Source organism: Neoarius graeffei, chromosome 26, assembly GCF_027579695.1.
Source record: "Neoarius graeffei isolate fNeoGra1 chromosome 26, fNeoGra1.pri, whole genome shotgun sequence".
Classification (NCBI taxonomy): domain Eukaryota; kingdom Metazoa; phylum Chordata; class Actinopteri; order Siluriformes; family Ariidae; genus Neoarius; species Neoarius graeffei.
In genome coordinates this window covers 52,554,449-52,571,458 of record NC_083594.1, presented here as the reverse complement: position 1 = coordinate 52,571,458, position 17,010 = coordinate 52,554,449, and the positions used below count along the sequence as shown (strand labels likewise).

General features: G+C 42.3%; 1 protein-coding gene across 1 annotated transcript in view; it reads left to right on the top strand.

The window, feature by feature from the left end:
• Positions 1 to 10,387: 10,387 nt before the first annotated feature.
• Positions 10,388 to 17,010, top strand: part of grm2b (glutamate receptor, metabotropic 2b) — a 32,319-nt gene continuing 25,696 nt past the window's right edge. Inside the window, exon 1 of the mRNA XM_060910506.1 lies at positions 10,388 to 10,930. Coding sequence (XP_060766489.1) covers positions 10,415 to 10,930 — 516 coding nt within the window. The 5' untranslated portion in view covers positions 10,388 to 10,414. The remainder of the gene's footprint in view (positions 10,931 to 17,010) is intronic.

Here is a 17,010-nt window from a genome sequence, read left to right as displayed (position 1 = left end):
CCGCAGGATCTCTGGAAGTTCAGTTAGCGGTTGTGGCTAAGTGTTATTACAGTGTAATCGTAGCAAGTCTGAGTCTTTTCTTTGGAATTTAACAACATAACTGAAAGAAATGTTGACTTTCCAGACAATTTTGTCTCATTTCTAGCAACGTATCATTCACCCTGCCTTTACAGGGCACAGTGCCTGTGTGCTAGCTGTTTCTCTTCACACAAGACGCCCAATAATTTCCCGGGAGCTGTGCTAAATCCTGTCCGGGTGGTTCGTCACGTTGATCTTGCTGATATTTCACTTCGGAACGGATTAACTTTTACAATATGTTTATGAAACACAATATCAGCTAAAACACTAGCCCCAGTCTATTATTAGCAGGTCTAGCCTTTTAACCGTTCCAGTTTTGTCTATTTTTATAGATAACAGTGTGTCATAGTATCAGAAACAACAAACTAAAGAAGCAAACCTTGTCATAAATGAGTGATTATATTTTCAGAAAAGAGAAAATGATGTGAATTGCCTTTTTTGGGAGCTGAGATCAAAAAGATCTTTTAAAAGTGGACACTCGATCATGGCGGCTCATTGTTGCGCTGTATTTTTAGACGTCAGTCTGTGTGATTTTCCTGCTCTGGCACACTTTCGTATCTGTTTATTTGTAGGTTTAGTCAGTGTGATCGAGCAGAAAAATCAGTAAACTGTGCTGGACACTGGACTTACTGGACCACCGCTGGGCTCGCTGGCTGTGAGCTGCCGTTTTAATGTGGTTGAATTAACGCCTGGCGGTTTGCAGATTCTGTTACACTGGTCTGTATTTTTTTTTCCTGCTCTGAACACACTTGATTAGGCATGTGCAGGTATTAAATATTCACGCCACCATAATTGCCTTTTACACAGTTTCCCTTCCAATTTCACTGTCGCCAATTCCCACCCACAACTTCAGGTACTCTCACACTGACAATATTCTGAGGTGTCCATGCAGGGATGGAACATCATTTAGTGCTTGCATATTGCTTGTTTGGGGCGGCACGGTGGTGTAGTGGTTAGCGCTGTCGCCTCACAGCAAGAAGGTCCGGGTTCGAGCCCCGTGGCCGACGAGGGCCTTTCTGTGCAGAGTTTGCATGTTCTCCCCGTGTCCGTGTGGGTTTCCTCCGGGTGCTCCGGTTTCCCCCACAGTCCAAAGACATGCAGGTTAGGTTAACTGGTGACTCTAAATTGAGCGTAGGTGTGAATGTGAGTGTGAATGGTTGTCTGTGTCTATGTGTCAGCCCTGTGATGACCTGGCGACTTGTCCAGGGTGTACCCCGCCTTTCGCCCATAGTCAGCTGGGATAGGCTCCAGCTTGCCTGCGACCCTGTAGAACAGGATAAAGCGGCTACAGATAATGAGATGAGATATTGCTTGTTTGGTGTTTATGGACAATTATGGTGATATATTAATGACTGAAGGATTATTTTAAGCAGGTAATAAAAGCAATAAGCAGAACTATGTACTCATTCAGGTCGTCTCGCCCTGGAGGTAGGTATGGATGTGTTTTTAGGGGCAAGGCTTTAACTACAGCGAGCATTAACTAACTTTTACATTACATTACAGGCATTTACCAGACGCTCTTATCCAGAACGACATACAACATACCCAGAGCAGCCTGGGGAGCAGTTGGGGGTTAGGTGCCTTGCTCAAGGGCACTTCAGCCTTCCTGCTGGTCCAGGGAATCGAACTGGCAACATTTTGGTCCCAAAGCTGCTTCTCTAACTATTAGGCCATGACTTCCACCAAAATCACTGACTATACTATAACTGACCTTTAACCTAACCTTATAGATGTACATTAATGATGCAAAAGTTCCTTCAGCACTGAAAGTGACACTAATTGCACAGCACTGTTGAATTATTGGCTCTGATTGGTCAGAAGGTGTTGATTAGAAGCTCTGACAGTTGCTCTGGATTTACATTAATGCATTTGTTCTTGTTTCCATCGTAACAACTCATTCACAGGAACTTGTACAGAGTTGTGCACTCCAGTTAATCTAAAGCCAGTAATAAACAGATTTTTAAAACGTGTTCTTGTTGTTAAACAAAGACATAACCGTGAATCATAAGGAATCATAAGGAGACAGAAATAACATTTAATATTGATGGAAGGAGTCTCCAGTGTCAGTACGTGAAGAGTCGATAAAGTAACAGCAAAATAGGAAATTTAGAGATTGGAAAAGAATCAGCTTCAGGGTAATAAGAGTTACCCCACTTCATCACACCACTCCACCATTATTTGTTGTTTTATTCCTGATGTACCAGACAATACAATCCATTTACAGCCGAGCTTGCAGGTGAATTCAGCTCTGCTGGTGCTCACTCACTGTCCGGGCTGATAAACCTGCGTAGAGATTAATATATCACACTGTAAAAAGCAGGCTGTTGCTTATATTCTACAATTTCCGAGTGTGTTGAGTGAACAGATGGAGCTGGAGTGTGCGCGCCCGCGTGTGTGTGCGCGCGTCCCCGCGCAGGCTCCACCTTTCGCCGATGATGGGCAGAGTGAGCAGAATCAGGGTCATACTCCTACCATCGCATCACATCACATCATGCAAGCACAAACACACACACACACTACAACAACAATGTGTTTCCAGTTCTATTATAATCTGAATGTTTCCTGCTTCCACTGAGCCTGAAGCTGCGCAAACTTTCCTTTCGGCACCAGCTCAGGACTGACTGGATGAGTGACTTTACCGTGCGTGTGTGTGAGTGTGTGTTAGAATGTGTGAGTGTGTGTGAGGATCACAGCCGAGCCGAGCCGAACCGGACCGGACCGCGGCGCGCGGTGGAGTCATGAGGCGCACCGGAGAAGTGATGCGTTCACGCGCCTTTACGCAGATTTAGACTTTGTTTGTTTATTTGTTTGTTTTTTGTTTTGTTCTTTGCACTCTGCTTCGTCGGAGCTTCAGCTATTGTCACCGATCACCTGGTTTGAAGCCAACTTCAAGAAGAGAAACTCTCTCATTATTTGGTTTATGCTGGAGACAGAAAAACTTTCATTCACCACAGGTAAGAAAGCGCCCTCTCTCTCTCTCTCTTTTCTCTCTCTCTCTCTCTCACACACACACACACACACACACACCTGCATGCGCATTCGCAGGCTGCGCGCTCACCAGCACCTTTATGCATCACCTCCTTTACGCACACTGATCACCGCGCATCACCCTGCACCAACCATCTGATCCAAACACACTTTTTAGATCCATTAAAATCTCTCTCCCTCATCACAAACTCTCCGATCAGATCTGTGCGTGACGCAAGTGAGCATGAAAGGTTTCCACTTCTAGATTCTTCTCATCACACCAGCACACACAGTCAGGTTTATACACACACACCACTGCATGGGAACATCTCCAGTTTATTACCGGCCTCCAGTTTATCAGAGGAAGCGATGACTTGATTGGAGTCTGTGGCTGAGGGGTGTGATGTGATGTGATGTGATGTGATACTGAACATGGAAGAATGTTCTCAATGGATTTCCCTGAACACTTCTCTCAGGTAGCTATGCTCAATTAAATGTTAAAAAAAAAAAAAAAAAACATTTCATTCCTCGGAGAGCTTCCTATCACTCAGATACCAACCTGTACTCTCCTACCTTTTGTGTGCATCTCACCTGGAAACAGGTAGACAGTGTACTTTAAAATTCAAGGTGCAGAACTGGATTTTAAGGATCACCTGTATATATTTGTCAAAAAAAAAAAAAGATCCACCACATCTGCATGCAAGCGACAAAACAGGTGGCCTTGATGGTGCCATATGAGCAACAAGAAAAAGTACAGTTTGGTACCTTTATTTGTGAGAATGTATAGAATACTAATTAGTGAATTTATATTCATTCAACTTGCATGAAAAGATAAGGTTAAAGTCAGTGGGTTTAGTTTCGTGCCTTGAGCCTACTCATAAAATAATAATAAAATAAAAATTCTAACCATTTGTTTGAGACAAATCTCCCACGAGTTCAGGTGAACCGTTAGAATGTTGAATTAACTCCATCAGCTATAGAACATCACTGTGGGTGTTGAACCAATGCTGTTGGTGTTAATTAAACACTGGGGAATTTGCTGGGAATTGTTTCAATGACCAATGAATGAATCATCTCTCAATGTGATATTAGATCATAACGTACTATTTATAGGACTTTAGTTCTTTTAAAATGTCTCAGCTTTAAACCAGCGAGCAAGTCTGAACGGGAAGCTTTAACAGGAAATATATATAAATAAATATTATATATATATATATATATATATATACACACACACACACACACACACACACGCATATATATACACATATACATATATATAAAAATAATGTGTGTATATTATATATACATACATACATACACACCTTTTCATCAAATCAACAAGGTTGACCTGACAGTCTGGCGAGGAATTAATTATTTTTTTAAGTTCTGGATCATAAATCTTCAATAACACGGTGCTTTGAATCACATTCAGCCAGAGCTGACTTTCTCCCCCACAAGCGAATCAAAGAGCAGGGTTTTCTCTCGACACCTCAACAAAATCAAGCCCACTTCACCAGCAGCAGCAGCAGCTCACGAGAAGCCCAAGTCTGTAGTGTCACCATTCTCAGGAAGCCATGGTAACCTGCAGAGGAACGCTGAAGTGACATGCTAAAGACAACACTGTGTGGTTTATTTTTACATGTATAAATGCATCTATCCATCCAGCATGCAAAATTCAGGTCAGTTTGGCCTTCGTCCAAAGGATCGTAGGCAGCAGAATTACTTCTTGTTTCTGACTTTTTTTTTTTTTTACAGTGAAAATTATGAAAAAAAAAACCTGTAAATAAACTCAATTTATTGTGCTGAAGATATTTTCACAAGACATGGTACAAATCAGAATCTTCACCACCATTCCACAGTTTTGTCTTCTTTAAAATATCTTAACTGTTGATATTAAACTGTTAATCATTTGCAAATTTGAGCAGGATGCAGGATCAGGAGCTGTTTGTCCAACATGATGTTGGTTCCAGCTGTATCTAAATATCCCACGCTCCAGAGTCACCAGTTCGAGCCTGAGCTCAAGTTACTGTCTCTGAGCGAATTTCGGTTTTCCTCAGAAAAATTGTCAAAAGGTACCTTGGTGAAGATAACTCGCCCCTTGTGTGGTTGTACGTGTGCCTGGTGATGGACTGGCTTCCATTCGGGGTGTATTCCCACATCTAGCCCAGCGTTCCTGGGATAAGCTCCGGCTCCACTGCCACCCTGACCAGCACTTAGTCAAAGTGAGAATTAAGAACTACATTTCTTCACTTGTCAATCAAGCGGAACCTTTAAAGGAGTCTGACTTTGTGCTTCCCGATGGTAAAGGTTTTCAAGTACAAACCTTTTTGCAAGCTACCTTATCATGCAATGATTTCAGAACAAACACTTGAAAGAACTCCTTTTTTCAAACAGGGAGAAAAAAGTGGCTCAGCTGCTTATACCTGTGATTCTGAGATTCACACTCATCACCAAGAAAAAGCTTTTGCTGAGATCAAGCTGTTTGTTTCCCCACCCCCCACAACTCCATCATGTATGCCATTATCCAGCTTCCCTGTGGTTACCTAGAAACATCCTACGTTTGAGAGTTGAATTTTCTGTCCGGCACTGCTGGAGGTCGAACATGTAGACGAAGCCGGCATAGCACTCTCCAACAATCTAATTACGCCAGAATGAAGGAAATGCTCCACAGAGCCATTAATCTGAATTATCAGTTGCAAACGTGACAAAAATGAGAGGGTAAAAGAGCTTGGTTCAGAGGTACACTATCAATTTTATGGTAGGGATTCTAATCATTTGTGCATTGCATTAACATAAATGCTCACGTGTTTAATTTGGCTTTCAGAGATTCAAGAGGATCCTGTTAATCAAACGTTGAAACCTACAGTAGGCTCCAAGTCTGACTTAATTTCCACAAACTGCTTCTAATTCACCTAATTTTGTCAAATCATATTTCCTGAACAAGATTCTCTGGTGACATCAGACGTCATTTGGATGAACTATTCACCCCCATCACCACCTCCATCTCTATTTCCATTTCCACCATTAATATGATGGTTCATCAATTCTGAACATGCCCTGGAGTTCAGTGGACGCCTTGAAGAAGCATCATGGAACCACATGCTCCCCCCCCCTTTCTGGCCATTTCTTTAAAGCTTTTCTGGATAGGGGAGTTCTTCTCCCTGGAACCCTCTCTGAAATGAAAACTTGAAGGTTTCTCATAGAGGGATAAACCCTTCAAGACAATCTGAAATCAAAACAGACATTTCTTGTCAGGTTCTCTTTTGTACAGTTCTGTTTTATCTGGGGACAAAAAACATCTTTTTCCTCCATCAATAACAGGAATCTGTTTGTGTCCACATTCCTAAAGTGCGCCTGGTGGTGTTGGAGACGAGTCCAAACAGAAGCTTCAAAACAGAAGGCTGCTGTCAGAACAGGCAGGATTTTCAACTGAAGGCAGCATCTAAGGAAGTTCGTTTTGAACAACCTTTTAGAATTGCATTTCAAGGAGTGTTTGACATCAGGACACCGTGTAACTGAACCAAAGAGTGAGGAAGTTGGCTAACTGATGCCTCATAAATCATCAAAACAAATGTATTTGGTTACAGTCACAGTTATACAATAGTACAGTGTCTGTTTCTTGATAACGTTTCAAAAATCTAAGAAAAAAAAAAAGCCCAAAAACTTTCCAAAAAAGCTTGAGATCACTTTTCTGTGAAGTTCGGTCTGCCATCTTTTTTTAGTTTTTCTGCTGCTTGAGGGAGCTGCTGCACAGATTTATGGGTAATAGGTATTATCGAGGATACATCGATATTGCCTTCAACTGGAAGCAGTTTGAAGGCATCTTAGAAGATAAGAAACGAGAGTGCGATCAGTTTCAAACTGTCGATGCCTCTGTGTCTTCTCAGACATCCTTCTGAGACAGAATTTTCCCTGCTTTGAACATACCCAAAGTTCTCCACAAACAACTTCAGGCTTGCATCTCCATGTTTTTTTCTGGAACACCTACTTTTCACAAGCCAGTCAAAACTACAGTACATGGGTAAAACTAAAGTCCCGCTGTTGTTTCACTTGATATATCATTGTGTGGAAAAAAGGTTTCATGGTTTCTTTACAGGTACTAGAAGGAAATTTCTTTTTTTTTCCCCTTTCCCAAGAGTGTGCACACTGTTGTCGGCAGATGTTCAGTGTGCATTGTTAAAAAGATTGGGAATGCCTGTTGGGATCAAATCCCTGTCTAAGCTGTTACTCCAGAAGTAACAGCATATTAGAGCTTTGTATTACACATAAACCATTCCTGGTGGTGGGGCGGCACGGTGGTGTAGTGGTTAGCGCTGTCGCCTCACAGCAAGAAGGTCCTGGGTTCGAGCCCCGGGGCCGGCGAGGGGCTTTCTGTGTGGAGTTTGCATGTTCTCCCCGTGTCCGCGTGGGTTTCCTCCGGGTGCTCCGGTTTCCCCCAAAGACATGCAGGTTAGGTTAACTGGTGACTCTAAATTGACCGTAGGTGTGAATGTGAGTGTGAATGGTTGTCTGTGTCTATGTGTCAGCCCTGTGATGACCTGGCGACTTGTCCAGGGTGTACCCCGCCGTTCGCCCGTAGTCAGCTGGGATAGGCTCCAGCTTGCCTGCGACCCTGTAGAACAGGATAAAGCGGCTACAGATAATGAGATGAGATGAGATTCCTGGTGGTTGAATTCGACTCCCATGGGAAGTGTTAATATGAGATCATGTACAGTATGAAGATCACCAACAGGAAGAGCACTAACAAGTGAAAACTTTTGGAAACTGAGCCAGGACAAGTAGGTGACAAGATGTACAAACTGCAAACTTCTTTCTGTCAATTATCCGCAGTGGTTTTCGATGCTGTGTGCTTTCCAGCGATACGCTTCTGTTTGCATCAGGTTGCACAAGCGATGTGACATAACACGACACTCAAACACCACAGACTGTTTAAAGGTTAAAAATTATTTAATATCACTTTATCAGCTTTCTTCTTTTCATTATCAGAACACTGAGCCCTGAACCACGCAGACACTGTATTACTCCTTATTTGTGGATCAGTGTTTTTCCTTCTTCCTCATCATCTCCTCTCGGGTTTGATCATGCTACATTACCTTGGCATGGAGTGTCCCATTAACTCCAGGCCTCAACCTTGGCAATGACACAGAGTCCAGCTGCTCCCATCTGCTGCACGAAAGCCAAGGAAAGATTTTATTTTAATGCCAATTAAATATTTTTACATGGACACAGTTGCTGGACCCTGCTGGTCGTCTGCACAGTCATGAGCCAAAGCATTAGCTGTGACAAGGGTGAGACAGATGTCGAGGATAGCTGCCATGAAAGAGTCAGAGCTCAGAAAACGTCTCTGACTTTCCTGGAGGATGCTGAGCACTTACAAGGAATTTACTTTGGAGACAGGAAAACAGCCAAAGAAACTCTACTGACTATTCTACAGACTTGACATTTGACCTCATATCAACTTGCAAAGCGTCTTATCATCTTCACACGTTTGCATTTCCTGTCATGTGATCCTTCAGGTAGAACTCTGACCAAAACGCAGCGGTGTTCATGCACATATTACAGATAGATTGACATTTAACAGCGTTTGATTCAGTCAGGGCTTTGTCCTGGTCAGGGTCACGGTGGAACAGGTGGGTGTGAAGTGGGAATACACCCGGATTGGGACACAAGTCTATCTCACGGCATCATGCAACACTCACTCACTTTCTTGGGGACCGACAGGAGGAAACCGAAGAGCCGAGATTGATCCGAGTGGGCACCGTGCTTCATCGTGCCATCCTGGAACAATCATAAAATTCTCGTATGGACTTGCATGAAACAATTGAATGAGGAATTACAAATAAATTAATAATTTCAGAGATTATTTAAAGCTGTGCTGAAACTGTTTTCCAGATGATATTTTAGATATAAAGATTTTATATGAACCATTGGCTCACTGGGCCTGAACCAATCGTATCTGTAGTCAGGATGCTGTTTATCTTCACGTAGTCTTGTATTAACCTTTACGTATCTGTCTTGCATAAGTGACTCAGATCAGCGTGTTGTGTATTTGATTTTGGATGTTAATATTTCATTATTGCCCTAGGAAATTAAACCCATCCAGATTTGTGATTGGCGTCTGTCAGCTGAACAAACTCCAGTGGAACAGCATCATTAATATTTCATGTTTTGTTCTTTTTTTTTCCAGTTTTAGCCTGAATTATTCTTTGTTTTGCGCCTGTCTTATTTCTTTCATAAGCACAATCAAACTTTTTTTCCCTGACTCCACATTATTATTTTTTTAAAAGCACTTTAATGTATTCAATTGATTTTAAAAAATCCTTTTTCCTCAGCATGCTGCATTTGTTCTTGTACGATGAAAGATCTCAAATTAATTGGTATATGCTGCTTACCTTTATCATAGCACCTCGTTCCCCCCTTTACATACCCACAGACTGCAGTTTCCATGGCAACGGAGGTCGAGGAAGAACACTTTAATAAATATGAGGATGTTGCTTCATTAGACGAATGGCAAGAGTCTGATGTGGAGAAAGACGGATCAGTGGAAAAGAAATATTAAATCAGCATCACAATAAGGCAAGGATGACCTCTGTTAAAAGTTTCGAAAAGGAGACGTCATTATGGTGCCAGGGGATTTTGATCTCAGAATGCAGAAAATATCGATGCAACATTTAGCAAACCTCCAGGATATAAAATAGTCTAAAGCTGCATTTTAATAGAAGTTTTTAATTGATGTTAAATGAGGACTGCTCATGATGAATGTCAGCCTCTGAGTTTACAAAACTAAAATTGCCAGCTGTTTTATTTAAGTTAAAAATGGATAGACATGTTTTTCTTAAACAGATTTGAAATCTTCCTTCCATAAGCCATGAGCTGTAAGCACTGCTTTTGGTTATTTGCCAGAATCGGAGAGGCTCTAATGTTTCAATTAAAATAAACCAAAAAATTTAATAAAATTAATGAGTCAATAAAAGCAGCCTAGCCTCCATGACACTGAGGTGAATCCAATTAAATGGCTAGACGGCTCTGTAAATTTACTCTGCCTAATGTGATGTCTAATGATTAGCACAATGTCTGGTTTTAATCAAAGATGTTCAACTGGTAGGCAAACATTAGGCAATGTTAAATGGCCAGATTAAATTATCACACTTGAGAGATCCAGACAGATACCGATGCTCCATTGAAATAAACTCTAAGAGCCTTGAAACCCACATTTCCTTCTTTGTTCCCCTTTCAGGTTCTGAAAAAGCCCCACCACCTAGCCCACCCCACCAAAAAATGCAAGAACAGTTACTGGAAGCCTTAGCAGTCAATAAAATACAGCATCGAAACATCTAAACCGACAGCACATTCCCAACGACCAAACATGTCTGCGCTTCCAGTAAGGATCCACTCCCCCATCATGGCTCTTCTAGCTCTCACGATGATGGCCGTCCTCCTGCTTGTCCCACGCGTCCTAGTCCAGGCCAGCCCAAGGTACGTCCCTGCACTACCCGGTGCCAAACGCGAGATCATCATGGATGGCGACTTGGTGATTGGTGGCTTGTTCCCTGTACATGAGAAAGGCGAGGGCACACAGGACTGTGGTAAGATCAACGAGCAACGTGGGATCCAGCGTCTGGAGGCCATGCTCCTGGCACTCGATGAGATCAACCAAGACAACCGCATCCTACCAGGCCTCAAGCTGGGTGCCCACATCCTAGACACCTGTTCCAAGGACACGTACGCGCTGGAGCAGTCACTGGAGTTTGTCCGCACCTCGCTCACCAAAGTGCACCAACCTGGGTTCATCTGCCCTGACGGGTCTAACCCTGTGCCAGACGAGGCACCGCTGGCTATATCTGGTGTGATCGGGGGATCGTATAGTGATGTATCCATACAGGTAGATATTTCTTTCTTCAGGCTAACATGGAATTGAGGGTTCTTGAGTTCATAATTCACATTAGTCCTAGTGGTTGAGTCTAGATTTTTTCCCACTTTTGATGTACAGTGGGGCAAAAAAGTATTTAGTCAGTCACCAATTGTGCAAGTTCTCCCACTTAAAAAGATGAGAGAGGCCTGTAATTTTCATCATAGGTATACCTCAACTATGAGAGACAAAATGAGAAAAAAAAATCCAGAAAATCACATTGTCTGATTTTTAAAGAATTTATTTGCAAATTATGGTGGAAAATAAGTATTTGGTCAATAACAAAAGTTCATCTCAATACTTTGTTATATACCCTTTGTTGGCAATGACAGAGGTCAAACGTTTTCTGTAAGTCTTCACAAGGTTTTCACACACTGTTGCTGGTATTTTGGCCCATTCCTCCATGCAGATCTCCTCTAGAGCAGTGATGTTTTGGGGCTGTCGCTGGGCAACATGGACTTTCAACTCCCTCCAAAGATTTTCTATGGGGTTGAGATCTGGAGACTGGCTAGGCCACTCCAGGACCTTGAAATGCTTCTTACGAAGCCACTCCTTCGTTGCCCGGGCGGTGTGTTTGTGATCATTGTCATGCTGAAAGACCCAGCCACTTTTCATCTTCAATGCCCTTGCTGATGGAAGGAGGTTTTCACTCAAAATCTCACAATACATGGCCCCATTCATTCTTTCCTTTACACGGATCAGTCGTCCTGGTCCCTTTACAGAAAAACAGCCCCAAAGCATGATGTTTCCACCCCCATGCTTCACAGTAGGTATGGTGTTCTTTGGATGCAACGCAGCATTCTTTCTCCTCCAAACACAAGTTGAGTTTTTACCAAAAAGTTCTATTTTGGTTTCATCTGACCATATGACATTCTCCCAATCCTCTTCTGGATCATCCAAATGCTCTCTAGCAAACTTCAGACGGGCCTGGACATGTACTGGCTTAAGCAGGGGGACACGTCTGGCACTGCAGGATTTGAGTCCCTGGCGGCGGAGTGTGTTACTGATGGTAGCCTTTGTTACTTTGGTCCCAGCTCTCTGCAGGTCATTCACTAGGTCCCCCTGTGTGGTTCTGGGATTTTTGCTCACCGTTCTTGTGATCATTTTGACCCCACGGGGTGAGATCTTGCGTGGAGCCCCAGATCGAGGGAGATTATCAGTGGTCTTGTATGTCTTCTGTTTTCTAATAATTGCTCCCACAGTTGATTTCTTCACACCAAGCTGCTTACCTATTGCAGATTCAGTCTTCCCAGCCTGGTGCAGGTCTACAATTTTGTTTCTGGTGTCCTTTGACAGCTCTTTGGTCTTGGCCATAGTGGAGTTTGGAGTGTGACTGTTTGAGGTTGTGGACAGGTGTCTTTTATACTGATAACGAGTTCAAACAGGTGCCATTAATACAGGTAACGAGTGGAGGACAGAGGAGCCTCTTAAAGAAGTTGTTACAGGTCTGTGAGAGCCAGAAATCTTGCTTGTTTGTAGGTGACCAAATACTTATTTTACCGAGGAATTTACCAATTAATTCATTAAAAATCCTACAATGTGATTTCCTGGATTCTTTCCCCCCCATTCTGTCTCTCATAGTTGAAGTGTACCTATGATGAAAATTACAGGCCTCTCTCATCTTTTTAAGTGGGAGAACTTGCACAATTGGTGACTGACTAAATACTTTTTTGCCCCACTGTAAATTGGCTACTCTTATTTTTGTTTACCATGACTAATCCCACACAAGTCTTATCCAAATTATGATTTTCTTTATAACTCTTCTTTTGGTTAATCTGATATGGCTCTTCGTATGAGGATATAATATATGGCCAAAGGTTTGGAGATACCTGACCATCACACCCATATGTGCTTGTTGAATGTGCCATGCTAGATTTCTTCCCCCTTTGCTGTTATAAATAACCTCCACTCTTCTGGGAAGGCTTTCTACTAGATTTTAGAGCGTGGCTTTGGGGATTTGTGATCATTCAATGACAAGAGCATGAGTGAGGTCAGGTATTGATTGTCAGGCAAGGAGGCCTGGGGTACAGTCAGTGTTCTAGGTTTTCCAAAAGGTGTTCATTGGGATTGGGGTCAGGGATCAGTGCAGGACACGCGAGTTCTACCACTCCAACCTTGGCAAACCATGTCTTCATGGAGATTGCTTTGGACTCTGGGGACTTGTCATGCTGGAACACGTCTGGGCCTCTGAGTTCCAGTGAAGAGAAATTATGATGCTACAGCATACAAAAGACATTCTATACAATTGTGTACTTCCAACCAAAACATTTAAGTATGGTGGTCAGGTGTCACAAATGTTTAGCCACATAATATTATATATATAAAATTTTCTATCCACATTCACTGGATATGAGCAATCACGCGCTCTGATTGGCTACTCTACTACTCGGCTATCAGCTCATATACAGTGAGTAGAGAAAAATAAAATGGCGGCATGTCTTGCTGAACCAACCGAGGACGAAAAAAACTCTACTCGAAAACAAAACCTCAAAAATACAAAAATCAACAAAATATGGAATAAAAAGTAAGTATTTGATGGCAAGAACGCATCTTTTTTTTCAAGAATTATCACCACATTTTTCACAAATTGCTCCTGTCATTTCGCTGGTTTGTTTACATTATAAGTGGAAATGATTTTGTCAGACTCTCATCTCATCTCATCATCTCTAGCCGCTTTATCCTGTTCTACAGGGTCGCAGGCAAGCTGGAGCCTATCCCAGCTGACTACGGGCGAAAGGCGGGGTACACCCTGGACAAGTCGCCAGGTCATCACAGGGCTGACACATAGACACAGACAACCATTCACACTCACATTCACACCTACGCTCAATTTAGAGTCACCAGTTAACCTAACCTGCATGTCTTTGGACTGTGGGGGAAACCGGAGCACCCGGAGGAAACCCACGCGGACACGGGGAGAACATGCAAACTCTACACAGAAAGGCCCTCGCCGGCCATGGGGCTCGAACCCGGACCTTCTTGCTGTGAGGCGACAGCGCTAACCACTACACCACCATGCCGCCATTTTGTCAGACATTTTGTATAAAGTTTTTATTTATCGAATTTGCAAAAAATAAAAATAAAAATGCTCTGTTTCTCAAAATCCAGTGAATGTGGATAGAATAAAACAGTTATTCCACTCAATCTCGTCATACATGGCTTATAGTCAACTCGGTGCTACGCGCGTCATCGGCTATCAGTTCATGTACGACTCGATTTCGTGGAATAACTGCTATGTATATCACTTTGAAGGGTGTAAAAGCCATGACTTAGCATCATCAGAAGGATCCGGTGAGCAAAAGCAAACTAGCATGTGAAAGAAAACGAATGCTGTCCTTGCAAGTATAGCCTCCCCTTAACCTCGTTGTGTAATGGGATGGTGTATACTGGTTTGAGCAATCATGATTTTCACCAGCTAGAAATCGTGGTTAATTCTGCTAACCATAGTCATCTGGGAGACTCAGACAGAGGAACATGCATCAAAGCCTGCAAATCAGGAAATATCAGGCCACCGAGTTTGTTCACAAATTACTTTGACCAACGAAACCAGAGGCTTATATCGAAGGGGTCTTCATATGGGTGGAGTCAAATCAAAGTGTAGTTTTGTACAGCAAAAAAAAAAAAAAAACAACTTGACAAAAACTTCCCTCAAGGTTCTTCAAATCCACTTTCATCAGTTGAGAGATAAGATGGAAGTCTGAGATGAAGCAAGAAAGGGTTTTTATCTTAGATATTAAAAGTCTGAATTCCAGTACCTGCTGACGGTTCGCTCTGGGTAATCGCAAGATAGGAATTTGATTTTCTGATAAATTACATCATGTTATACTTGAGAGTGCCACAAGAATCATCAGTACTTCTCCAACACTGACTGACTCTACTGTTGTACTGAGTGTACCAGTTTTAAAAAAATGGGTTTTACTGGAACATTATTTTTTGTTTTCACAGTTTCTTTTTAAATGTCACTGCTGCTTTGCAGGCACTACAATGCTTTGATCATGAACTAGTCTTGGTATTTTTTTTCATCTGAGTAATTAGCGCTCTCCGTCAAGCACAGTTTTTTAAAGCACAGAAAATTACTGTGTAATCAGATAACATGAAATGACCAAAACAGTCCCAACAGGTCGAATACGTTAGCCCTGCGTATTAATAGCTGACATGTCCATGGACAGTGTCACAACTTCATTGTTGTCTGAAAGCCATTTTTGTTGGGGTATAAATTCTCTTGCCACTTTGGGCGTTTCCTGAGCCGGGCTTTCAGCCTTCCTGAACCCCGACAGGTCTGATGGCACTGAAGTGCCTTCTTTTTCCTGCGCGTCATTGCAGAAAAGCCGTAAGCTGTGAGTGTAAGCATGGTTAATTACCATCTCCTTCCTTTCAGCTGTCACAGCCAGAGAGAGGGCCGAGCTCTAATTATGTTCCCATTGCATAATTAGGTTTGGTTCTGAGTACTGTTTGAGCACAAACTCGACCACCTGAGGGATTTGTAGGGTTTTCTTTAATGCAAGCAGCTTTTGTTTAGTGGAGTAAAAGTCGAGAAAACAGGAGTTAGTGAACTGTGCAGTGAACAGTGGTTTGATTTTTATCTCAAAATATCCAGAAAAAAAAAAGCACATGCCAAGCTTCATTATGAGAGGTGTAATTATTGAGCCCAAGATAGTTAATTGTTGTTTCTAAGTCCTATTCTTGGAGCGGTCTTATTTACATTTGTAATTTCCTCAAAAATAAATGAAACAAAGCGCCAGACTGTGATTGGAGTTCACGACATGCTATTTGTGGTGCTTTGCTAAACCCTTCATCGAAGTCCTTTGTCGTAATCATAGAAGGAACATGAGCATGGGTCCAAATAAAGCAGTTGATCAGATGAGGTCTGACTTTAACGTGGTCATGTGACCACCATGTCTCTGAGAATATTCCATCTGACTGGCACATTTTTGTAGCCTTTACAACTTTGCAAGTGGAACTCTAGTGAAAGGTGCAAGGTGTGACTTTTGCCAATTTGGCAGCTCTCGTTGGTTTTCTCCAGGTTTTGAATACGTTTACTCAGAGGAATTCGATCACCACTGTCATGGATTGTCAAATGCAGACGTTAAAACATAGGAGGAAAAAAAGAACGGGTCAAAACCCAAGGACTAGATTCAAGACTTGGCAAGCAAAAACGTACTGACTGATAAAGTATACATCAGATACGTCATGAACACTGAGTTTCAATCGACAAACTCATTAAGGAGAAGCAAGGTATAGTCGTGATTAATTAGACACTAAGGCACGGGAACAGGAAGCACAAACCATATAAGGAAACTGGAAGGTCAAAAGGGGCAGGAAGTTACAAAGAGTGGTATAAGATGGGGACAGAATTAAATGAAGAGGCAACATATCAGAACTAACTTTCCGGCTTCCAAATGGCACAGCAGAAAATCGATCGCTCACACCATCGTCAAGAGATTGCAAGTTTCACACAGAATTCAGAGCTTTTCTTGAAGCGTTCAGCCACACTGTGGCATCGCAGTGACATGTGATAGGAAAGAGCTAGCTATTGGGTGGCGAGCTTTTCCACCAGACATTTTGGTATTGTTTTCATTGCTAAGTGATCTGGACTCGAGTTGAATTTAGTTGCCTACTTTGCCAAGATACCAAGTGTACCACGCAGGGACATACATGGGTATAAATAATGAAGACCGTTGAATGTTTGCCTGTTGAAAAGGCACGAGCTAACGACAAGTCAATCATTAAGTAGATCTTTAAGCTCCTCCGCTGTTGTTACTCTTCATGCTTTCTGTCAACACTAGCGTTGCGTGGGAAATTATGGAACATTGTTTGCTTCTATGGGAACTGTTATGCAATCAGAAACGTACGCAGGAACTTGACCAAGGTACTATCAGTCCAAAAAAAATAAAAATAAAAAAAACCAGACTGCAATAGATGGCGAGTTCCTTTTATTGTACTGTGCTTTTATTGTTATATCATGTACTAAACGGCTCCAAGTCACATGTCGTAATCCAAAATAGAACCCACCAAATTCTCCTTGCTCTACATCACATCATAGCTCACAGCAG